Here is a 26,685-nt window from a genome sequence, read left to right as displayed (position 1 = left end):
ACAAATCCCACGACTTAAATTGTCGCAAAGGAAAGTCATTTGCTTGATATTTATCCAAGCTCCAAAGCAATAGCCAATATGTGTGAACATGTTGAGTTGTATAATTATAGGCACATCCGCACACAAATTTTGCTTTTGATTATAATTAGAGATATATGGTCTTGATTGGCCATTGAATTTGATTTGATCACTTTAGTCGGCCGACATTTGCATACATGATTCGTGAATTAGGCTTTAGAAGCTTTGAGTAAATGAGAGAATTAATGTAAAAAGAAAAAGGAAAATTTGTCTACAAAAATTTCATTTTTGTCTAATTTTCCTATAATAATATCAATTATTGATTAACCATGAATAATTCCATTTTTTTTACATATTCTTCTCATTAGTAGCTTCATTTCCATGAAAATCTGTAACAATTATTTTCATTTTTCTCTATTAACATATGGAAAAGCATTCTCTCATTCTATCTCTTCTTCTCCATTAAACACTTTATTAATTTTTCACTCCAATCCAATTGAAAAATTCAATAGATAATAAAATTTTCTATCATAAAAATATGATCTATTTTTGAGATGTGAAATAAACAAGGCTTATTTTAGCTTGGTGATCGATTGGTAAACCAGTGGTAAAATGGCTTTATAAAAGTTTATTAATGGAGGAATAAAAAGATGTTGCCTCCACAACGACAATGGTTTTGCGTCAACAATGGTGTGTCGTAGGAATAAAAGGGAGAGCAAGAAATAGGTGGGAAGCCATAGAAGAAATGTCAATTTGGTGAATTGGTCTGATGAAGATGATGAAAGGTGATCATGAAAGTTTGTTGGTAGATGATGAAGATGATGAATACAAAAAACATTCCACCTTTAATAAATAATAATTGTAAATATTTAGATTTTTCTTTTTTTTTTTTAAATTTACCTAATGAATCAGTTACCATTACACAAACAATGTTCTTGGGTACTTGAGACTATTGAGCGTTAATAAAAAAATTGAGGTAATTATATTTGGACAAATTTTCCTTATTTAAATGAACAACTAATCTCTAAGTCATAGTATTACCCTGAAATGGAAAATTAGATTTGAGAAAGATAAACGCGGGATCCGGAGATGTTTTCCATTCTTTGTTTTTCACATTCAGCATTTCTCTCTTTGTACTCCTGGTCTCCTGGTATATTAACCAATTTTTGTTTTTGTGTTTCACATTTAGCATTTATCTCTCTTACAAAAGTAACGGAAATACCGTTGTTTCTGCTCCCTGTCAAGTCTTCTCTTTCTTTCTCTTTCTTTAGCCAAAGGAAAGAAAGAAGAGCACAAAATTAATTCACATTGATCTGAGAGTGGGAGAGTGACAAACAATTTATTGTCAAGTAAATGATCGATTCCCATTTTATTTGCTTACTCCACAATTCACATTAAACAATAAACAAGAACCAAGTGGGTATTCTATTTCCCTCTTAATTTCAAAATTTTATAACTAAATTTATATTGGTTTTTTTGATTGAATGAGGGGTTTTTAGGGATTTGAAACAACTTGGCTTTCAAGGGTTTTAGATTGGATTGGATTGCTAGGATTTCTTTTACTTTTGGGCAAAATTTAGTCAATGATGATGTCAATAGATGATTTCAAGGGCCTTGTATTGGCTGTTTCATTGAGCATTTTTATTGGGTCAAGTTTCATCGTTAAGAAAAAAGATCTCATGAAAGCTGGGACTACTGGTACAAAAGCAGGTTTTCTTTCTATTTCTTTTTCTTCCTCTTCATTTTGGAATTCAAATAGAATAATTGATGTTAATGTTTTCAATTCTGGTTTTCTTTTTTCTTTTTTTTTGTTTTTGGATTTGGTGGTCATTTATATCTTTTTGAACCTTGGTGATACCTGGAATGATTACTAGTATGTTTTGATTTCTTTTTTGATTGAAAAGTAGATCAGTATGGTTCCCTCTATTATAAAGAACTTGTTTCAGTCATTTCTAAATAAAAACATGAAAAATTTTCATATCATGTGAATGTGATGCTTTTTTTTTGTAGTGATTGTTGGAGAGATAGCTAATTTTGCAGCATATGCTTTTACACCTGCTATTCTTGTCACTCTTTTAAGAGCAATTAGAATCATTTTCAGATATGATCAATGTCAATGCAACCATAATATATCACCTTGCCCAGAAATATACTCCATGTACAAGTAGTATCTTTTGTTAATCTCCTAATTTCTGTAATGCAATGCAGTTCAATCTTGGCTCATTTCATCTTGAAGGAAAAAGTTGCACATATTTGGTATGCTTGGTTGTGTTCTCTGTGTCGTTGGGTCTACTACTATTGTTTTACATGCTCCACACGAGCGGGATATCAAGTCTGTTAAGCAAGTATGACATCTACCTACAGGTTATTGGATTCGTGTTCTTTGAAATATTTGGCATTTTTATTTCAAGATTGGAATATATACAAGTTTTTCTATTCTCTACAAGAAATCTCTTAATGAGCTAAGCATTCCTTCTGTGTGCCTAGCATTTCTTAGCTTTTGTTTTCTATTATCTCATAGCACCCAAGACTAGCTTACAAGAAATTTTCTTTTATATAGGTTTCCTCGTGTATTTTGTTATTGTTGTGGTGCTGGTTGGTGTCCTTATTTTCTATTTTTCTCCGTATAATGGCAAACACATATGATCGTGTGTATAGGGATTTGCTCCCTCATGGGCTCTATTACGATTTGTTTACTCAAGTTCGGGGTTATTTTCAATTATAGAAATATAGAAATCTCACTGGTATCAGTGCTCAACATGTGTAGGTTATGTGTGTCAAAGCTGTGAGTATTGCCTTAAAGCTGACATTCGGAGGAAATAACCAGTTTAAATACTTTGAAGCATGGTTCTTCAACATATAGTTGTAATTTTCTGCTGTCTCATGTAAATTAACTACTTGAACAAGGTAATTTATAAAGTGTTGTTTCTCTGTGATCACCATCCACTGCGTGATGCTGTATTATTGTTGTTTCTCTGTGGTATCATTGAATCATTTAAGAAGTTCTATTTCTAAGTATAATAAAATTCTGTCATAATGATGTCAGTTGCTGCTTCCTTATTTTCTAATTAGAACATGTTATTCCAAATACCTGTTTCTATCCAATACATGTTGCCTTGTTGGCATTTAGGCAATGATATATTCGTATCAAATACATTAGCTTTGGGCTGACTTACATTTTTGCAATTTGTCAAATATGACAAAAGTCTCTTTAGCATCTCGGATCTCATGTTCTTTTTATACTAGTGTAGTGAATTGACTATTTCGGAGTGTAGTGAGCATTGCATGAGCATTTGTTAGAGGATTATCTTGAAGAGGAGGGCAAGGAGTTGGTACAGGAAAGGAACCTTAGCATACTAGTATTAGATAGGATCATGCGATTTGATTGGTGATCATAAATACTTATTAACTTTTGAAATTTCTTAGTTGTAGATTATTATACGTGATTAGTATTAGATAAGGTTGAATAGTCTTTAGTGATGTTTTGCCATAATGATTTGTTTTGGTTCATGTAGTGAGTAGTCTACCCCCATAATGTTCGGATTATGGATGTTGGCTTTGGCGTTATTGCTTGTGGTTATTGGGAGTGCGCATACCACTTGAAAGGAACCCTCTACTGTAGCTTGATTCTTATTTATAATTCAATCTCAGTTTGCACTGCAGCTTTGGGTTTCTTCAATTAGTGTCCTTGTAGCTATACATTTCGATTCGTAGCATTGAGATATTGTGGGCTCGCAAGCAGGTTGGGATTGAGTCAGGGGAAGACCTTTGTTCCAATTAGGGGCATTAGGGATTGGGGTTTCAGCTTTCAAGCATTACATATACATGCAACCTGCTACATTTGGTGGGATTAGTCTTTTTTGATGTTAAACCATTTGATGTTCATATCTTGTCAACAATTTAAATTTATCAAAAACTATGGAGATGGAAGTGGTAGTTATATGCCATCGAGAACTAGCTAAGACAACTTTTTTGAAGATCATATATAAGAAATTGATGGTTGTGTAGGAAGTATTTTACAACCCTTAATTTTACTTGAGTAGCAATGTGAGGTCTCTTTTTCCATTTAGATTCAGAGGACTTCAGATACTTTAATGTCACACGTCTCACAGGGTGATGAACTTGTACTCATGGCTCTACTCCATTTGTCACAAAGAAATAGCCACAAGTGCAAATAAAGTGAAAATAAAGGAAAGTGAGTAAAAGTGGTAAAAATATATTTTATGGGAAAGTGAGAAAAATGTACGAATGAGATGAAAAGGTAAGTTAATATGTGGATGAGAATTAAAGAAAGAATATCGGTTATGGCCAAAAATAAAAATAGGCCAAATTCAATGGACAAACTAAAAAGGAAAATGAGACTAAAATTATTTGGAACAGAGGGAGCAGCTCTTAATATTCTTGAATTGGAAGGAAATGGCTTTGAGTGAGAAGTATGAAGTTTAGACTGATGCTGCTAAAGCAAGGGATGCGAGTTTGAGGAAAAACTTGAATTTAGCATTTTTCGCAACTTGAATTTCCACTAATGTAACAGCATGGATGGAATTTACACAAAGTCCAGCTTTTCATTTTTGACCATAATAATGTAAACCATTTTTACTACTTGAAGAATTGCACTTTATATGATGTCATTGGTCAAGTTTTTATGTTTGATATGCTTATTATAATCTGTGATGTATCTTAAACAAATTTACTCTTTCATGTTTGCCACTGTTACTGAAAAATACTGTCTACTCAACTGAAATAAATTGATTGCAATAAGCTAATGAACACTCTATGATCATAAGTTGATTACTATATTCTTGTGAAAATGATGAAACGACCTCCATGCACTTCAACAGTACGCTAAAGTTGTATTTCTTATTTAAAATTAAATATAAGCACTTGATTGGACATGCACTGAATGAGATTCACTCACTTAAGGGAACTGTACAAAATTTATGAAACGAGTTGCAACAAAGCATATATAATAGATTAGGAGCATTTGCTTGAAAATGGAAGCTTGATGTGTCTTAGAAGAGTCATCATATTTCTTCATTTTAGAATCTTTCAAGAGAATGTTTGAGAAGATAACCGACGCAAGAGAAAAGGGGAGAGAGGATCGAAGCAGGCATCCCATAAATTCGATCTAATCTTTTATTAAGAATGAACACCGAGATATTTGCGGATTGAAGGGTAATAATCTTCGCAACTAATCAAAATGAAGTAATTCCATTTGCTTCATGATCAATAGCTTCTCTTTCTACAAGGGAATATAAGATCAAAAATAACCTTTTCTTTATTTTCATTTTCCATGGGGAGGAAGATTTTTAAAAAAGGAAGGCCTTACAATGGGCCTCATATGAGTAATGACTTGTAAGGATTTTCTGGATTAACTTTGACAAACTATCCTCTAATTGTTTGTACATCTACTAGCATAAGATACCTAACTCCTGTTGAGTAAATAAAATTTCTTTTTAATGTTATTGTTTACTTACCTTTTTTTTATTAGTTGTTGATTAGGACTAAAGATAAGGGATGAATAAGAGTACTCTTTGTTAGTAACGATCTCTCACATTGTTCGTTTTGGTTCATGTAGCCGACCCGATATAGTGGGATTAAGACATTAATGTTGAACGTTTTTACTCGCTGAAATCTTTTTGTGAGGGTGAAAGTCTACATTTTTTTGCAAGTCGTCCTGTATGTTTTGATGACGCTCAATTTTCTGCAGGCGCTGAACACATTTAACACTGCAAATCTGTCTACTATGTCATGTTTACTTCACTTACCATTTTTGCAAGTATGATCATGTTTAAGGTAACAATGTGTTTTTTTTATATCACTTTCAAAATTGTCATTGGCAAATACTGTAACAACCCGGCCCCTCGGACCACTGATGACTACTCATGGAGACTGTACATTGGCCCCACAAACCAACACAAGTCTTTTCAGCGCACTTTGGCCTCATTCGTGCGCACCCGAGAATACTTCCCAGGAGGCCACCCATCCTAAGATTGCTCCCCACCAAGCACGCTTAACTGTGGAATTCTTAGCAAATGGGCTCCCATGAAAAGAAGATGCACCTTGTTGATATGAGTAGTCTATCAATCCTTTTTCAAACTAAATCTTAGGTATTACAAATACTTTTACATTTCAGTATCTACAAATAATAATAATAATAATAATAATAATAATAATAATAATAATAATAATAATAATAAATCCAATAGAAGTATCATATATGATGTATATATCTTAATGTTTTGATGATCAACCTCAAATTCTATATTAAAATTGATCATTTTATCTTAAAAATTTTCAAGACGCGGATACACAGAATGGTTCACAAATAGCTGCAGAATTGTGTGGATTTGTAACCATTTTGTCAGAGACATTTCTACTTCACAAAACCAAGGACATGGGAAGTACTCCAATAGTGCCGCTTCCTGCAACTGAACTTGCCAGGCAGACAAGTGGCAGCTGCACTCATGAAAATTCAAGGCGTTTTAGCCACCATGCTAGCCCAAATCGTGAACGTGAAGAATAAGCACTACTGCACTAGCTCTATTTCATTCAATGGACAGTTTTTCGGGTTTCATTGCATCTTGGAGCACAAAGTTTAAGCTTGAAATTTTAGACCAATACAAGTTTTATTCTTTGCAGACTGCAGACAGATTTTCTTAAAAATAACTGATTGCCAAATTAAAGGATCCAATTATTTATAGGTAATAGAGATACAACAACTTTAGTTAAGAGTTTTGGAAACAAATTTATAGATTCTGAATGTTAGAATATATTTCAGATTCAGAAAATAAGTGAAAAAAACTTCTAGTGGTTAGTTTTTAAATACCAAGTCAAATGAGATTAGAAAACTAATGCAATTCTTACAGATTAATTTTGTCTTGTTTGCTTTGATAATTAGGTTATGTTCATAATATGTTTCAGATCAAAGCAGATAGCAAACATATGGACACAAGCAAGACATACCATAGAAATGAAAACATATGGATACAAGCAATAAACATGACGATATCAGCGTCATTGTTATCACCTTCATCATCTTTGTGCGTCACCATCATCGATATAGGTTGAAAAAGGACATTTTAAACAAGCTGCACCTTCAATACAGAGTATGGAGGTTGAAAAAGGAAGAAACTACACAAATTTGAGGTTAAGTATTAGATATGGAGTTCTTCACGAATTCGTTCAGGAAGTATCTCAATAATGCCTCCTACAAAATTTGTTATGCTTTTCCGTGTATTAAGGTCGAAAGAATTTGCCTCCTACAAAAAATAATACCCAATATAGATTTTTAAAATGAAATATAGTACTTCATATGCAAATATAGAAACAATAATAACCAAGGGACCTCATATTTATTAAAAGATTAAGGCAAAAGCTTTTCAAATTCATCAAACATTGATAAATAATTAGTTGATGCTGCTGTCTATACAAATGATAAAGGTACGAAATAACTACTTGCCTCAACTTTGGAAAGCAAACATGAAGAAATTTCATTAGCATTTTCATCACAACTCCGGAAAGAGACTAGCTTCAATGCAGAAAGGGATAATGGCCAATCATCAGAAGGCTTTATAATGGCCTCTAGCCCACCAATGTGACCTATGATTAACTTCCTTATCAAAATACTCAAATGAATACCTGCAAAGAACTCATAAATAAGAAGCATCCTTTGCAATTTGATGCAACAAATTTATGCTTGGAAAGACTTATGATCTGCAAATGTGTAATGTCAAGTTACAAATTTACGAATTTCTTAGTTTTATTTTACTGCAGAACAAGGTGCAAAGGTTTTTCCCTTCTGCAAATTCATAGAAGGGAATTCAGTAATTCAGTGTATTTTTTTATTCTAAGCAATATGTTTAGACTACACAGAACTCATATTTTTTTTGGAATAAAGAAATAGATGGCAAATGTATACTCTTCAAAAACAAAAACGAAGGCTTTTATAAAAGAAACAACAACCTCTTTGCATTTACTAGGGCAACGATGTGCACATACCTCTAAAGCCTCGCTAAGGAGGAAGTCATTGAATGACATTAGGATAATAAAATATTGAAAAAATTACTCAAAATAATCTGACGTTTTACTAATTTTCCTCCAATAATCTCTATTTTTGATTATACATGAATAATCCTAACTATGATGGGTGCTTGCTAAGAATACACTAAGATAATCTCTTAACTATACAATAAGTCATTTTGCATAAAAATAAAAATAAAAGTAAATACAAAATTAAATTATAAAGATATTGAAAAAAAAAAATTCAAAATAGAAATCAAGTAACTTTATTTTTTGGTTTTTGATTTTATTTTTCTTTTATAGTAATTAATCTGTAAAAATCAACCAATAACAATGTTCTTAGGTAAGTGACCCTACTATAAAAATCAATCAATAACAATGTTCTTAGGTAAGTGACCCTAAAATTGAAATTATTCATGGTTAATCAAAAGTTTGGATTATTATTGAAAAATCAATAAAAAGTTGAATTAATTTAGGTAATTTTCCTAAAATGTTTAGTAAAGGATTATGTACGAAAAAACACTAGTTCCACATCTATATTCTTTCGTTATATGCTCTTTTCCTTTATCCTTTATCACATTAATTATCTTATCTCGGTTCTCAATCTATTCAAATGTTCCCTATTTTAATCTTTTGATCAGTTGTAATTCTCTTATCGTCCACCTATTAGTTGATTGTTCTTCTAGAAAGAAATTACAACACAACCAAAAACTTATTACCGGATAGATCTCATAGTTTAAAAACTAAAACAGCTTCCCAACATAAGCAAAAATTAGTAATCCAAATTAAGAATATGATTTAAACCATGCAATGTGTGATCAGAGACTCCCTTGGCATCCATAATGATCAAAGCAAAAACAAGTTTACAAAACTTCAAGTGACCAAAAAGTAAAGCAAGTTTGAAGTATAACGTGTAGTTTGTTTCGGCATAAAGATTGAACCAAAAAGCAATCACTAATTTAAATCGATACACCACAATGAATATTATGACGTAATGCAACCAAATACGCAATTAAAACCATTTAAGAGAACCTCACCTTGATTTATTAGCAATTTTCACCATAATATGTCTTACTGTGCACATGACAATTCTATCTTGGACTTTCTGCAAAAACCATCCCAAGAAGGTTCTTGTCTGAGGTAGCAACAACACTGAAAATAGCTTGCTGGCACAAAGACAAACGAAAAGGGTCAAACAAAGAAAAAACGGTGCTCCTATCTACAAGGCAGAGTATAAAATGATAGAGCTATGAGTTCTTGAAATAATGAAACAAGGCAGTATAAAATGCTACAAGGCAGAGTATAAAATCATAGAACTAGAAAAGGACAATGGACCATAAACCTGAAGATCTTTGCAGCTTCAACAATTTTTGTCATGAATACGTCATTAGGAAAAATCTGCAGACATTGTTAGATTAAAATAAAAAATCCAGTGCGTCAATTTCAGTCAATTCAACATGTAGACTACAGAGGGGAACAAAAATATAATACTTATAGATTAATGTAAAACCATACCAATATTAGCATGAATGAGTTACAGACAAAGGCGTGAAGCTGTGACGTGAAGAAAGAAAGAAGAAAATAATATGGATGCTTACATTACTTAAAGCAACTAAAATCATTTTCTATCTATATAATTTCTATTTAGACTTAAATCATCACATATATAAATACCATCCTTGTACTGCATACACAAATTTCAAATACACAGGTTAATGACATAATATTTCCTTAGAGATTCATTAAAAAACACATATAATCTAACATCTATAATAAAGCATCCCATTTTCTACTCATAATTGTATTAGGTTCCACCGTTCCAGTCAAAAAAAGGGCCCACAATTGAATCGACATACCAACCACAGAGAACTTGTATACAGGACCCCATAGGTAGCTAAAGAAACAAACTAAAAACAAAAAATCTGTGTGGAAGAGTGTCAAGATTACTCCTTTGTTTGAACTTAAATCCTTTCAGTTATGTTTTAGAGATAGAACAATGTGGCACATCTTTCAAAGGATGCTGATGAGCTATAGTGATAAAAAGTTGTGTATTGGTGATCGGCTTTGAGGCACCATTTTCCTAGTGTCTGATTCTCCATATAATAACATCACATTTTATCTCAAATTCTGACTTAAAAAACTTTATATCCGAAGATATTGTGGGCCAATATCAGCAAACGCCCAGGAACATGTCACTATGTCATACCAGCACATCATATGCTCCAGCTGCCCCTCAAACCCAGAACATAGGCTGGAAAGGTATTTTAAAGCCAGGAAAAAGTTCACTGCCCCCCTTCCCAGTCTCTTTTAATATAAGTACCAACCTCAGAATGTGCTGACAAATTTCTATTTTTCACGTTTCTTTCCATGAGTTATTAATAATAACACTAATCAGGAAATCTAGATACATTTGAACTTTGAGTTGGCAAATTATCTTGGATGCTGATTCATCTTTCCTAGCTATCCAAATAAGAGCTTCTAAATTCTAAGTATGCAGGTAAGCCGGGAAGAGGTGTAATCATGTTCGTATCATAGTGCACTCGATGCTAACAACCAAGACTGGCACATGCCTTATAGACACAAGGATCTTAGTTTTAGAAAGCGTGAGGGGCACCGAGGTGCAAAAGGTCCTTAGAGCCTAGGCGTAAAGCGCAGACCGAAGGCTAGAGCTCTTTGTAAGTGAGCACACTTTTTCGCTAAAAAGCTTTGACATTCATTATCATTGCATAAACACTAGTTTAGCACACATTGCATCTTGGCGCACCAAGGTGCATGCCTCTTGTAGTGGCCTTTACCTCACCTGTCGAGGCATTTTGAGCCTGAGCTCGAGGCGCACTTTTGAAACTAAGACAAAGATCTCCCGACATTGTAGTAAATTATTTCACAAAAAGATTTTTCTTCTAATTAATGCATAACAACCATCATAGAGAAGTACGTGCCTGAATAATGGATAGCTAGAGTATGGTTTCTACAAAGACAATATTTATACAAGTTTAGCACCTAGCCCAAAAAGATATAAAAAGTATGTTTCTGATAATCAACAAAGCCTTAATCAGGGATAGTTATCTTTTCACTCCAGCAATATCAGATCACTTGGGATTGTAATTATAAAAAAGTTTTGTCCAGTTGTACCTCAACATTCTTAAGCTCCATGGTTCCATCTATGAGCTCCATTAACAACTCATGGTTAACTTCAGACAGCTTGATATTATCATCTTCAACACTCAGTTGGCACATGACACCTTCAACAACTGGAATATATGTTCTCAATGACACCCTAATTATATTTCCTTCAAAGTCAATCACCTTCAAACCAGTTAATGCTTCTTCAATGTTTTCTAAAGCCTCAATCCTACAAAATACAAAGAAAGAATTAATCAAAAGGAAATACAAGTACAAAAATGTATCAATCAAAGCAATTTACATATAACCTTATACCAGAGAATGATTGCTTTATGTTTAGAAATCTAAATCTAAGGATAAGTAAAATCGAATAATTACCCATTACCTCATTCAAGTTGAGGTCTAGATTTTGAAAAGACTTTAATGTCCTATTGTTCTTCTCAATTTGGTATTCAGCTTAAAGACCTGGATGACAAGAGAGTATCAAAAACACAGAACAATACATATTGATGGTCACAAATGACAAATTTCAGTGGAGAACAAACGTATCAAATGTCAAGATTACACTTCCAGTGCAAGTTACTGCAAAAATAACTCGATTGTTCTAAACAAAAACAGTTAACAGCATAGAAAAGATGTAGTGAGAAAAGTAACCTCAAAGTAGTCATCATGAGATGGCTTCACTTCTTGCCTAGAGTTAAAAACATCGCCTGTTTCTGCTTGTCCTAGTCCCTGTGTCCGACAAAGTTCCACCTCAATAAGTATATACATGAAAGAAAGCTAAAAGGGTATGATACTTGTTGGAAAATTATAGAATAGATCAAGAATATTAATAGGGAAGTTGTTAAGATTAGTTAGATTGATCCTATAACTCAGGATCCTTACTTGTATAAATATAACCTCTTGTACTTGAATCAAGTAAAAATCAGAAAAACAATTTTCCTGTAAACTTTAATTTTGGATTAACCTTGATTTCATGGTATTAAATCCAAAAGGTATTTATAGTATCTGAAATTCTGGCATTGATATCTACCTTATAATCGTTACTAGAAATGGAAGAACAAACCGACACCAACAGAACAAATCAATTTGAAACCAATCAATCTGAAACGTTGATTACCATAGACCAATTTTTGAAAATTTTGCAAAAGTTAAACACAAATAAACCAACCACATAACCTAGTTCCAATCATACCGTTAACATGTCTAAAAATCTAACCTACAACAATTATACAAAATGGTCTTAACATACATCTAGAAATTAGTGGCAGAGGGAGACTCAATCATATCATCGTTTCTCCTCCAGCCAAAACTAACTTGGAAGGCGAAAGATGGACCCAAAACGATTCCATTGTCATATTCTTGAAAATATGGAACCAGATACAGTTTACCAATTTTTAAATTATCTCACAACCAAAGATTTACAAAAAGGCATTGAATCCTTGTATGGTAGTGGTCATGATGGCCAACAAATTTTCGAACTCATGACTAGAGCCAATTCAATTAAACAAGAAAAAGACAATCGAAATCTTATACAAAAAATTAATGATGCTTTGCAAAGAGATAGATCGGAGAGTACCAAATCCTACCAGCTGTTCAAATGATATCACAGGTACAAAAGAATTCAGTATATCAATTCTTAGCAGGTCTAAATGAAAAATTTGATAAAGATAGGAGGGATCTCATTATTCAAGATGCCTTACCAACTGTTGAAAAGACATACACCACATTCAGACTGTAGGTGGCACGATGGAAAATAATGGGTTTTGAGAAACAAACACTCCAAGAAGACTTACCTTCCATGGACAACGTATTAATAACAACCAAACATATCATCATCCCGCCGAGGCGACAATAAAAAGGCACACCTAAAATGTTCTCACAGTGGAGGATCTCGGCACACAAAAGAAAATTGTTTCAAGGTTGTAGGATAACTAGATTGGTGGCCAGATGTCAAAAAAAGGGACAAAAAGAAGCCGTAAAACCAACTTCAAGGGGAGAACAATGGAGAGATGATAACAAAACAAAACGAAAAAAGCTTACATAAGTATCAAATCTCAGGAGGATCTAGAAGAAGAAGCCAAGAAAATTGGAAAGGAAGCCATGGCTACAACTCATAACAACAATGATGAACTGAACCCAGGTATGAGAAAAGGGTTTTGAATTTATTTCATCATATTTGAGTCCTTTAATTATTGTCATTAATTATTGTTAAAGACAATAATTAAGTTTACATATTTGAGTCCCGAATTGTCCTTTAATTATTGAGTTTCTCTTATCTTGTTCTTTATTTATTTATTTATTCAATTGTCTTCCTTATTTATTTATTTATTTATTCAATTTAAAGCTCTTGAAGTCTAGTTTTAATGCGGCACACATTGCGTTAATACGATCTTTCTATCAAAAGTTATGACTAAAAGAGTAAATATGTATCAAATTTCACCTCAAAACTTTTGCATTATGAATACTTTTCTACTGTTTTGCTCATGTTCTTTATAAAACATCTTCAACCGAGGTAAAATCTTATTAAACTCCGTCATCATTAAACGTTATTGTTAGCAACATTAGAATAGATTTAATATCAACCATATTTGCTTGTTTCGTATCCCATGATTATAAATTAGACAAATTAATCAACTCGCTTCCCTGAGTTTAGGACAAAAATAGAGCTCAAACCAGACAACTGACCTCCAATTCAGCCTTCTCCACAACATTTCGCAATGACTCAAGATTAGCTTCCAAATGACAAGAACCTGGATTTCCAAAGCAGCTTATTTAGCATGCATCGTATATTTAAAGAATATCAGGGAAAGAAAAAGGCTATAAATTTACACCTTCAACATACAATCTTCTAAGACTATCAATTTCATCAGATAGGGAAGCAATTTCAGCCTCCGTCTTCCTCATCTCATCTCTCAAACGATCCATGTATGCATCTACAAGCATGATCTTGTTGTTTGTCATATAACAACGCTCGAAATATATTGAACACTAGTTCTATAGTCATAAATTTAAGAAATATAATTTGAAGCCCTTACCTCAGATAATTTGACCATAACTTAAAAGGTACTAATTTTTTTAAAAAAATAATGAAAGTAAAACTTATTGTTTACCTAGTTCTTGATCATTAAAAGATGCAACATCTGAGTGATGAGCAACAATTTGGTTAAAACCGGTCTGCAGAATTAGAAATATATTTTAAAAAAAAGGAAAAGGCATCGAACAAAATAGAGGGATAATTCAAAGAGTGTACCATTATAGCTTGAAAGCAATCTTGAAGCAACTTGCGTTCATCGGCGGAATTGGCACGAGCACATACTATGAAATTGGAAATGAGAGAAAAAAACAAAAAGAAGAAGAAGAAGAAGAAATGGCTAGGGAGAAAGAGTACCTGCGAAGATCCATTTTCAAACTCGAGAAAGAATAATTTGTCTCATCGGCCATCGCTAAGGATTGCATTTAACTTTCAAACTTGATGGTTCACAACGCCCACACACCAAACCGTTTCATTCAATCCCCTCATTTACCGACTAGCGGCCTATAGTATTCGATATAAGAGTTTGCCGTTGTTATTAATTTAATGAGGCTAAAAATATAAATGTAATTGTTCAGTAAAACAACATTTTAAATATTGTTTTGGTCTAATTTAGTTCACTAAAAAATAAATAATCAGTAAAAATCAGTTATAATAAGTAAAATTAGTTTTGATCAATACAATTCAATTATAATTTATAACTAAAAATCAGTTATAATTAGTAAAAATCAGTTACAACTAATAAAAATCAGTTTTAATCAGTAAAAATCAGTTTTAATTAGAAAAAATCAGTTGAACAAAACAAGGCCTTAGTGGTGTTGGTTACTATTTACAAAATATTTCAACTTACAACTTAATGCATTACAAAATTAAAAGTACTTATTCAAGATTTTTTTCAACATTTTCCACTGGTATAGAAACTCGTGCAATGTACGAACTTGTTAGTGTTAAGATATGGACGTATTATGATTATATAATGATGATATAATTATATATTATCATTATAAAGTTAAATTTTTCACATTTAAATTTCATAATTAATATAATTATAACAATTTGATAATATATATTCTTTCCACTTCCCTTTAAAATATATTTTTCTATTTTTTTATTAGTGGCAAAAAAAATTATGTGTTTTAAAATATTTATTGATATTTATTGATATATTATGTGTTTTAAAATTATATTCTTTTAAATTTTAATGTGTCATGACACACTGTTTTTCCCCGAGACACAAATACCGTAACCCTAATTCAGAACCTTTTCTACTTCTTTTCCCCCCTAATGTAACGGTCGCGTTCCCTTCATCAGAGGATCACCGTTGTCTACCGTCTTCCAGCTGGGTACTGTGTCTGGCAGGGTTTTTCCATATTCGATCTTCATCTTTAGCTTCTTCATTGTCTCCATCGTCTGGCCTGTATCTTCATCTGGCTGGGTTCAGCGTATTCATGGTCGACGTTCAGTCTTCAGCAGATTGACATAAAGGTAGAGGTATTATTCTGGTTCTTTAGTTTAATTATTATTGTATCATGCTATTATGAATTTAGTTTAATTGAGTTGTGTGTAATTTTCATTTGAAGACATCGAAAACTGCTACTTAATTGATCACTTAATACGGAAACAAATGAAATTCAACAATGTAAAGGAGTCCACCATTGAGTTTTGGTTTGAGGAAACATTTTCTATTACTTTAGTTATTCACCACCAAAGAGGAAGAGTGTCGGTTGAATTATTTAAAAATAATAATTAATGGCCGATGAAGTCTTGTTTTTAGCATTTTCTATGGCATGGTTGAACTTCAATCAATTTGGCATAAACACCTGCACATTAATTTAAACATTGAGAATTCGGCTAGCATAATTATCAGAGGTGTTTAATGAGGTGGGTCGGGCTGGGGTAGGGCAATTTCTTAAGTCTGGGTCATTTTAATAGCGGGCCGGGTTTATTCATGGTTAATTAATAGGTCAGCCGATTACCCGAGTTTACTCTAGAAAAATACCCCTAAAGTTGGAGATTATTCATGGTTAATTAATAGTTGGAATTATTGTAGGAAAATCATGAAAAACTTGGATTATTCTAGGCAATTTTTCCTTTTAATTATAGTAGAGCCCATTTTCGGCCCGGCCCTTCAAAAAACGGGCCGGATAAGGGCTCAAAATAGGGGTCTGGTCCATTGAACACCCCTATATACTAGCATAGAAACTCGTGCAATGTACGAATTTATAATTATGAAATATATAAAAATATAACTTTAAAGAATAATGCAAGTATATATTATCGTGATTAAATTTATCGAATACATGAGTTCTGAAATGAGAGCTTGATTAGAGTCTAAGAACAATTCTTCTAACTCTAATATCACCAAGATTGAAGGTTTGAAGTACCTTGATAAACCGATTAAAGTTTCAATGAAAATGACAATGTTTAAAGAAAATAAAATGCAAATAATTGACACAATGATTTAAGAAGGTTCACCTAATTATGGCTACGTCCTCCGTGGTGTGTAGTATCTGGTTTATACTATTTCAATGGAGTGTAACAACTCTTACAAATGAAGTATTACAATTGAGTAAGAAAATCAAAGGCTATGTGTTTAGGCTTGGGGTTTGTGTTTGATGATCATACAAAGACATATGAGCTCCCTATTTATAGGAGTCATTACATTAAAGAGTATCGTATAATTAAGACTTAAGGATTAATGCACAATTAAACAACCTTAGAACTTGAACAGGCGAATTAGGAATCCAATGCCCAGCTCTGGACTAGATGCTCGTTCGAGCAGTCAAATGCTCGAGATTCTGATCTGCTACCTGCTATTCGCTCGTTCGAGCAGCTTGCTTTGCAATCTTCTGACAGCTTCTGTTTAAGTTGCTTGTTCAAGGCAAGGATGCTTCCATGAGTGTCTTGTTCGAGCACATCGTTCAGCACCATATTCTTGGACTTCATTAAGCACATCAACCATACACTTAACTATCATCATAACACCATATGTTTAAGTCTATTCCACACCTTCATAACTTCAAGCATTGAATAACTCATTATACCATTCTGCATCCACTCATTGCAAAAGGCAATTAAGAAAGGAACAACACATGAATTTCCACATAATTTTACTCATTGCAAAAGCTTAACCGATGGTTGAGGCCCTAATATATGTTGTGTACTCTATCAATGTATGCCACTAGAAACTTGCCTATGCCCTGTGGTCTTTGCTAATATAAGCTGGTAAAATCATTATTATAAGTTTGTGGAATTTGAGTTCAACAAAAAAAAAAAGAAAAAAAGAAAAGAGGCATACCTTCATGGCGATGATGGTCAGGTATATGTGTAACTGGCCTTTAACGTTTAAAAGCAATGCAAGAATTATGGAATCACTCCACTGAAATTTAAAAATTAACCCTGATATAAGGGCTCCAATGATCTTTCCGACCGTCCCAACAGCAAAAAGACCAAACAACCTTGCCCAAGAACCAAGCATCTTAAACTTAAATCGACCAAATTGTGCTTCCAACCTTACCCAAAAGGCGAAGTATGGATAAAAAACAAAGGTCAAGAAGTAATTAACTTTATTGACAACAAACTGTGAAACTCTTCCTTCTCGAGGTAAGAAAACCCCATTAACAAATGCGCTAAGCACAGGGCTAAATCCCATAAGGGGAGAAATACATTTGATACTCACTGCAAATGCAACTGAGAGCACTAAATGTGAGCCTTTAAAGTTCTTTCCAGGATGATTTGCGCTATTGACCCAACTCAATATTATAGGTCCTGCCACCAGTGTTAAGATGATCTGCACCACCAATGCCACACCAAGAGGGATAACATCGTGGCCTTTGAAATATTCATGCTGGACAGGTGTTTTGTGACGCACCTGAAAATTACTCTCCAGTTGAAAAATGATGTATCCAATGCACACTATCAATATAGTTACCAACATTATGAATAATTCCTATGCATATTACATTTACATACATTTTCTATGCACATTATCTTCAGCAGCATTTAAGCGATTTGACCATGAATAATCCAACCTTTCCATCCGCCGTTAATAATCCTCCTTTTAGATTATATTTAATAATTCAACTTTTGCTCTTAGCTTGCTATTGACATATTAATAGGGTATGATGATAGCAAATTAAGGGCAAATGTTGGACTATTAGAAAATAAAAGGGTATTTTAATGACAAACTAAGAGCCAAGGTTAGATTTAATAAAAAAATTCGAAGATGAGATTACTATGAATGAAAGGTTAAATTATAGATGTCAAATTTTCCCATATTAAATGGCCCATAGTTGAGGTTTGGTTTTTTATATGGCACATTACTTTTATTTACTCCTCCAAAGAACAAGGTACGTAAAGAGAAGCCACATAATGACATTTAAGGCTATCTAGTACACTCACTCCTCCACATTTATTAATATTGTTATGGGTACTACTAACTTCTATTGACATACTTAATACACAAATTCTTGTGATAGACGGTCTTTTTGAGAGACCATTTCTAATTGGGCTGACCCAAAAAGGAAATATAGAATAAGTTTTTCGGTAGGAATTAAGAATATTGTAAGTAGATGTTAAGAATATTGTAAGTGCTTAAGTACTTACTCGGTGGGAATTAAGTATATTGTAAGTAGGCATTAAAGATATTGTAAGTCGGCATTAAGGATATGGTAAGTAGGCTAAGTTTTTCAGTAGGTATTAATAATATTGTAAGTAGGCATTTTAAGTATTTTTCCAGCGGGCATTAAGTATATTATAAGTAGGCATTAAGGATACAGTAAGTGGACATTAAGATTTACTAGGCTGGGCTTGTCTCTTTGGAGACCGGTTGTACTTAATGTTCACTTTTTATGCACAACATCTTTCACGATACACATTATGATGGAGTAATTCTAAAGATATTTGCAATAAAATTATTTAAAGTTTGACTTTAAAAGTCAAATATGAGCAAACAAAAAGAATTGAAAATAGTAGTTGTATTTAAAACGACAATACATACATACGGTAAAAATGAAGGGGATGAAAACTTATAATGATTTCAGAGATGATTGTAGGTTGAGAAAGAGGCTTCAAGAGTATATGCACTCCTTGGCAAATACCCAACAAAGAGATGAAACAAATAACAGATGTAGCAACATGTGAGATGGCATCATTACAATTTGTGTCGTCACTATTGATCATTGATCATGTACTCCCTTTGGTATCATAGCCAGTAAGTTATTAATTGATTAATTGTGCATTTATTAAATTGCATCTGTATTGAGTGTTGGTAAGGTGCTTGGTTAGCCTATTTAAGCTGTTGGTAAGCCATTTAAGTCTTGGTGTTCCCAGTTAGGTGGTCTCACTGTTCCCATTCAACTCAGTCATATTTAGTTTATGCAACATTTAATTTATTAATGGCAAATTGGTTAAGAAAAGCCATTAGTTTAGGATCACCCAATAATATAATTCAAAGTAGTGAAATTCATGTACAAAAGGACTTTTCAAATTGGGAAATTCCAAAAGAAAATCCTACTAAAATTTATCATATAGGCATTACTGATTTTAAGACTGCATTTAGCATCAAAACCCATGAAGAAACTTGAAGCACTCAAAAAGAATCTGAAACTATGCATTTACTTTCAGAATCCAGCATTAAAGCTTATCTCAAACACAAATTTAGATTCATTCATTTTGGCCTTGTTCAAATAGGAATAAAACCATTAGTTCATAAAGGAGTTGATTGTCCAATTTTCCTAGCCCTCAGAGATGATCCACTTAATAATTATAAAGATTCTGTTTTTGCTATGATTCAAACTAATATCTGTAATGGCCCAATATATTTCAATTGTTTTCCAAATTTTACAGTAGATCTTCAAGACCCATTAATTTTATCTTCATTAATTTTAGATATTCAAATTTTAAATAATAAATTTAAAGAGTTTGCTAGAAATTTTGCAATTGTTTTCCGTGTTTATTTTAGATTAATGAATTCCACAGTTAATCCAAAATTTATACATGAGGCTTCTTCAAAAGAAGAAACTATTTTTATAGAGGTTCATGCCGAGAATACTAAATCAATAGTTTCTACAGCAAAAACCTTGAGATGGGATCAAATTTTCTATTCTTGAGACATTTCAATTCTCAAATCCAATGCCTCTGAGAAACATAAGACAAGAAATAGAATGTATTGAGGAAGACGAAAATAAAGTTCTTATAAGGTTTGGGTCTATGAGAGAATTATCTAGTTCTCCTTGTACTTCTTCTTCCAATTATCCACGAAGATCTTTTTCTTTTCCCCAAAAAACAACTTCAGTTATTTCTAAACCAATCAAAGTTAGATATAAATCTCCTATTCCTGAATATGAAGCAAATGCTTCTCAAACTTCTCAAATCTCTTAATCTAGACCTGCATCTCCCACAATGTGTGATATGCAAAATTTTGACTCTATCAATACAATTACTAAAGATTTTGAAATAAATAAAAACTATGTAAGAGATGAATTTAATTCCTCTCACAATACTAAACATTGAGATTGGTTTAGATCTTTTTCTCGTTCCTTTAAAGACTCAGTAAGAGATGTATGGTATAAAGATATGAATACTCTTCAAATTAATATCCCGTTTTTTACATGGTTTTATTGTTTTGTGAAAAACAAGTTATTGTTAATCCATATTCTCAAAATCACATATTTGTACAAACCAAACTTCAAAAAAATTGGGTTTTAAAAGATGGACAAACAATTAGTTCAGTTCATCCACCACAACAAAATATTACTTTTCCCTATTATGACCGTGAAATAAAGGCTAGCCCTTTTAAAGAAGGAAGAGTAGATCACTCAGATAAAACTCCAAATGTCGAAGACATCATTAAACTTTATCATCAAAACAATTTTACAAATCAAATCCTTCATACCGTTGCTACACTAGTAGATCAACTTTTAAATAAGGTTGATAATTTACAAAAAGAAACCTCTAGATCTATAGCCCCTAATACGATTGTATCATTAGGATCTAATAAGGTTTCTGCACCGCATTTCAAACCATCAGGATTAACTATACTTATGACTCAAATGTTTGCAAAAAATGGTTTTACTTCTTCTAAGCTCTAATTCTGCAGTGTTAGATAAAATTTAAAAATCTTTACAAAAATTAGCTGATAGTCCAAGTCATATTAAGGTTTTGAGTAAATATCAAAGTTTAGAGATATCTTCTGATGAAGAAAATTCTGAGTCTGCAATCATTTCAAAAGTTGCAAAGCAATTTCAAGAATCTGATAATGATCCTCGTCAGATTAATAAAATACGATCTTCTTGGAAGAATATCCCTACAAAAACTATTATCCTAGGCCTACTCCTATTGATCTTCAATATGAAGAAAGGTCTACATTTACCTCCAAATCCTTTTCTCCAGATATGATCCATGAATGGAACATAGATGGCAAATCTGATTATGAAATTCTTAATACTCTTCAAAATATGGGAATGGCTATTGTAGCCTACAAAGCAAAACCTTTGGATGAACAAATAATTTTTGGTTTTATTATATCAGGTTTTACTGGGCAAGTAAAAAACTAGTGGGATAATTTTCTCACTTTCCAAGACAGATTAGAAATTTTGAATCATGTTACGGACATCATGGATGATCAAGGAAATGTCTTTCAAAAATCTAACTGCTGTGATTTCTTAATCATAGTTATTGCCTTTCATTTTGTCGGTAACCCTACTCAAACTCTTTCTTCTGGAGAAACGATTTTACAAAATTTACGTTGTCCAACTTTAAGTGACTGTAGATGGTATAAAGATACCTTCTTTAGTTATGTTTTACAAAGACAAGATTGCTATCAAAGTTTTTGGAAAAAAAATTTTAGATCAGGACTACCAAAATTATTTGCTCAAAGAATTTTTAGAAAAATAGCTGAACATGATATAGATAAAGAACAAGCTCTTAATAATACTACTTATGGAGGACTATTCGCTTTTATTAAAAAGGAAGGTCTTTCTTTATGTGAAGAACTCAAACTCCAAGCCAAATATACATCTGAAATGAAACAATCTAGAAAAGAAATTGGATGTTTCTATGAAGCATTTGGAATGGAAGCTATTAGAGCTCCCTCTACAAAAAAGAAAATTAAAAAAAAAATTTCTAAATTTTCAAAAGATAAAAATAAAAATTCTTATCCTTCTTATTATTGAAAGAAACGAGGTAAGAAAATCTCAAAAATTTTCGAAAATCAAATAAAGCTTTCAAAATCTTTTGTTATTCGCGTGGAAAACCTAGGCATAAAGCAAATGCTTGTACCACAAAGAAAAATATTCAAGAATTAATTATTAGGAGTTAAAATATCCAAAATATTATTACAAACTCCTGAATCTACTTCTTCTTCTTCTTCAGATAAGGAAGATGATGAAATTTTACAAATTGATCATCAAACTTCTGATTTTGAATTTTCGATTTCTTCCTTTCCTATCAAATGTATTAATGTTTTAACAGATAAAGAGAAAAATGTAGAATTTCTTTTTGATCTCGTTGACAAAATCCAAGATAAAGAGATCAAAAGAGAAATCCTTTTGAAACTCAAAACTATGGTTTTGGGTGAAACCTCTACCTCTAAAAACAAAGAAAGTATTCCGATTCTTCAAATTGAACCTTTCAACGTTTCAAAATTATTAGAAAAATACTCTTCCAAAGAAATGACTTCAAAATTAATTCCTATTAAGAATCAAACTCTTTCGGTCAAATATCTTCAACTTGAAATAAATAAAATCAAAGAAGACATCATTTCTATCAAAAATAGTTTAAAGCATTTTAATAATCAAAGATTTCGAACTTGAAACAAAATTATTTGTTTTAGAAAGTCCCATTTACAAAGAAAATCTTTCTTTGGGAAAAGAGAAAGTTAATGGAGATGATGATGATTTTATCACCGTTATTAATAAAATTAATTTTCAAAAATGGTACGCACCAGTTACTTTTCAAATCGGAGATTTTCAAAAAACCTATATAGCTTTAATTGATAGTGGAGCCGATCAGAACTGCTTAAGGGAAGGATTGGTACCAACCAAATTTTATGAAAAAACAAAAACTCGGTTATATAGTGCAAATAGTTCACCCATGGATATTAAATATAAGATTTCAAAAGGAAAAATCATAAATGAAAATTATAGTTTTACTAATACTTTCATTATTATTAATGATATTAAAGAAGAAATAATATTTGGTACCCCTTTTTAACACAAATTTATCCCTTTTGGGTTGATGACAAAGGTGTTCATACAAGAATTTTAGGAAAACAATTATCATTTCCTTTTTTAAGTCCTATGTTACAAAAAGATATTCATTTATTACAAAATTCTTCAATAATACAAAATATAAATTTAATAAAGCAAAAAGAATTTCAAATTTCCTCTTTAAAAGAAGAAATTTCTTTTCAAAGGATTGAAGAACAATTACAACAATCAAAATTGCAATAAAAATTTTTTAGTTTAGAAAATATTTTTAAATCAAAAGTTTGTGCTGATATTCCAAATGCCTTTTGGGATAGAAAAAGCATATTGTCACGTTGCCATATGAAAAGGATTTCTCTGAGAAAAATATTCCTACAAATGCTAGACCTATCCAAATGAATTCTTAGCATCTTGAATTCTACAAGAAAAAAATTCAAACTCTTTTAGATAAAAAATTAATAACTCCATCCAAATCTCCTTAGAGCTGTGCAGCATTTTATGTTATGAATGCAACAGAAAAGGAAAGAGGGGTTCCTAGATTAGTTATTAATTACAAACCTTTAAACAAGGTTCTTCAATGGATAAGATATCCAATCCCAAATAAAAGAGATTTAATTAATCGCTTATATAAAGCCAAAATATTTTCAAAATTTGACATGAAATCTGGTTTCCGGCAAATACAAATTGCTAAAGAAGATAGGTATAAAACTGCATTCACGGTACCATTTGGACATTATGAGTGGAATGTAATGCCTTTTGGACTAAAAAATCCTTCTGAGTTTCAACATATAATGAATGATATTTTTAATCAATTTTCTTTGTTCATAATTGTTTATATAGACAATGTTTTAATTTTTTCTCATGATATTGATCAACATTTCAAACATTTACATATATTTCTAAACACTGTGGAAAAAAATGGTTTAGTAGTTTCTGCCACTAAAATGAAATTATTCCAAACAAAAATTAGATTTTTGGGACATGACATTTATAAAGGAACAATCAAGCCAATTACAAGGTCTTTAGAATTTGCAGAAAAATTCCCTTACGAAATTAAAGACAAAACCCAGCTACAAAGATTTTTGGGATGTCTGAATTATATATTAGATTTTTCCCAAAGCTCAGACAAATTTGCATGCCCCTCTTTCAAAGACTTCCAAAAAATCTGCGTCCCTGGTCAGAGATTCATACTAAGAGTATTATTGAATTAAAACAAAAAATCAAATCACTTCTATGTCTAGGCATTGCAAATCCATTTGCATTCATGATAGTAGAAACAGATGCATCAGAAATAAGATATGGTGGCATATTAAAACAAAGGGTAGATACTAAGAACAATTAGTTAGATTTCATTCAGGTCTCTGGCTCGGACCTCAAAAAAATTATTCTACCATTAAAAAAGAAATTTTATCTATAGTACTATGTGTTTCAAAACTTCAAGATGATCTTTACAAAAAAATTTTTTTGATAAGGATCGACTGCAAATCTGCAAAAGAGGTTTTAGAAAAGGATGTCAAAAACATTGTTTCTAAACAAATTTTTGCAAGATGGCAAGCAATTTTATCGGTATTTGATTTTCAAATAGAACATATTAAAGGCGAAAGTAACTCTCCCTGATTTCTTAACCAGAGAATTTCTACAGGGACATCATAATGCCAAGGAAGAAGAATCAGCAAGAAAAGCTCAAAGGGTTCCAAAGTTCAGATGATTACGAAATTGAACCAGATCCAAAACCAAACAAGACAGAACAAAATCAATTTTCATCCTCCAAAAATCTTCAAACTACTCTCCATTTCAAACAAATTTACTCAACTAAGTGATTTTCCCCCACTTTCATATTCACAAATTGTCCAAGAGCCTACTTCACAAAATATTATTCCAAACTCAAAACAAAAAGATTCAACTACAAAAACACCAACAAAAGGCCTTACCAAATCTGTATACATTAAAAAAATCGAAATAGAAAATGTATATCTCACTAATTTTACAATTCCTCAAAGTCCACAAATTATTCATTCGATCAATCAGAAAACTTTTCCAAAAGGTTGCGAATGGATACCAGAAAATCATTTTAAAACTCAAAGGTTTTATGAATTTATTTTAGTAGATTCAAACTCTGTTGAAATCCAACATATCAAGGATTCTTCAGAAAAAATAATTTATTCAAAATGTATATTTAAAAAAATTATTTCTTCTGCAGAATGGAGAGACCCTTATGCAGAACGAATTTTTTCAAAAAGATTTTCCCCACAAAATTACTCATACTATGATTACAAAATTGCCTGGTATAGAGCATTTTTATTCAGACCATTTGATCATTCATGGTTTTTTATATATGACAAATATTGTCCAAAGAAATATCCCATGTGGTTTTATCATTGGTGGTATTTATTTGGACCAACTCCTCAAATTTATCCAAAATTATGCAATGAGGGTTTCACAACTTTTGTTGCCAATTCAAATTATCAAACCTATGAAACTCCAGTCCTGTTTCATGTAAAATTTAAAATTCCATGGATTCTATGTTGGAGTTACTGTCTCAAAAAACACCTTCCACATCCATATCCATATTCATTAATAAGAGAATTCAAAATTAAATGGTGGGACAAATTTACCTTAGAAATTTGTTCTACAAAAAATGTTATCTCCTTTTTTCAAACCGGTATAAAAATGGAATATCAGTCTCCATCAACCATAAACAAACCTTCGTCCTCAAAAGCAACATCAAGTTCAAACTCTCCTCAACTCAATAAAAACCCCAAAGTAGAGATCGAAATACAGATTCATTATCTAAAGTCCAGAAAGCCATTCTTAAAAGAATTCTTGAAGATCCACAATATGCAAAGAAAATATTATCAGAAGAATCCTCTGATGAGATATTATCTGAGTTCTCAAATGAGTCTTATGATCCAACATTTGGTGGCCCATGTGCTCGAGATCCATATGAGTTTTAATATTGAGCTCACAAAGGTTCAAATCAAATGTTCAACAGCTCAAATTAATTCATCCAGAAGCACAAACGTAAGCAATGACGTATACTTCGACTTTCTTATGCTAGAACTTTGTCTCGTAAACATAAAAGTACTGTACGTGCTTTTTTGAAAAGATTAGGTTCAGAATTTTTGGAAGAATTCTTTACGGCGGAAGAAAATGTCCTTTCTTTGATCTTACGTTTGTGATTCTGGATGAATTAATTTGAGCTGTTGAACATTTGATTTGAACCTTTGTGAGCTCAATATTAAAAGTCATATGGATCTCGAGCACATGGGCCACCAAATGTTG

General features: G+C 32.0%; 2 protein-coding genes and 1 pseudogene across 9 annotated transcripts; 2 read left to right on the top strand and 1 right to left on the bottom strand.

The window, feature by feature from the left end:
* Positions 1–1,601: 1,601 nt before the first annotated feature.
* Positions 1,602–7,089, top strand: LOC130802487 (probable magnesium transporter NIPA2; annotated as a pseudogene).
* On the bottom strand, positions 6,965–14,707 carry LOC130802800 (uncharacterized). 4 transcript variants are annotated; one of them, XM_057666882.1, is made up of 9 exons: positions 14,555–14,707; positions 14,417–14,481; positions 14,277–14,340; positions 13,998–14,099; positions 13,852–13,916; positions 11,818–11,895; positions 11,549–11,628; positions 9,078–11,392; positions 7,640–7,659 (listed from the first exon to the last, which is right to left on the bottom strand). In XM_057666882.1, exons 2-7 carry the CDS (start codon positions 14,417–14,419, stop codon positions 11,584–11,586), a joined length of 357 nt encoding a protein of 118 aa, XP_057522865.1. In that variant the 5' UTR covers positions 14,420–14,481; positions 14,555–14,707; the 3' UTR covers positions 7,640–7,659; positions 9,078–11,392; positions 11,549–11,583. The 4 variants fall into 4 exon arrangements, with proteins under 4 accessions (XP_057522864.1, XP_057522865.1, XP_057522867.1 ...); XM_057666885.1 differs by lacking the exon at positions 7,640–7,659 and having other exon boundaries at positions 9,114–9,206; positions 9,383–11,392; XM_057666884.1 differs by having other exon boundaries at positions 14,417–14,701.
* A 699-nt stretch (positions 14,708–15,406) lies between these two features.
* LOC130802798 (uncharacterized) lies at positions 15,407–26,505 on the top strand. Of its 5 annotated transcripts, none has more exons than XM_057666875.1 (3): positions 15,407–15,682; positions 19,252–19,409; positions 25,046–26,505. In XM_057666875.1, exon 3 carries the CDS (start codon positions 25,108–25,110, stop codon positions 26,503–26,505), a length of 1,398 nt encoding a protein of 465 aa, XP_057522858.1. In that variant the 5' UTR covers positions 15,407–15,682; positions 19,252–19,409; positions 25,046–25,107. The 5 variants fall into 5 exon arrangements, with proteins under 5 accessions (XP_057522858.1, XP_057522862.1, XP_057522861.1 ...); XM_057666879.1 differs by having other exon boundaries at positions 25,033–26,505; XM_057666878.1 differs by having other exon boundaries at positions 19,240–19,409.
* The last annotated feature ends 180 nt before the right edge of the window (positions 26,506–26,685 follow it).

This window comes from Amaranthus tricolor, chromosome 16 (genome assembly GCF_026212465.1).
Source record: "Amaranthus tricolor cultivar Red isolate AtriRed21 chromosome 16, ASM2621246v1, whole genome shotgun sequence".
In the NCBI taxonomy this organism is placed as follows: domain Eukaryota; kingdom Viridiplantae; phylum Streptophyta; class Magnoliopsida; order Caryophyllales; family Amaranthaceae; genus Amaranthus; species Amaranthus tricolor.
This window is presented reverse-complemented; position numbering and strand designations above follow the sequence as displayed.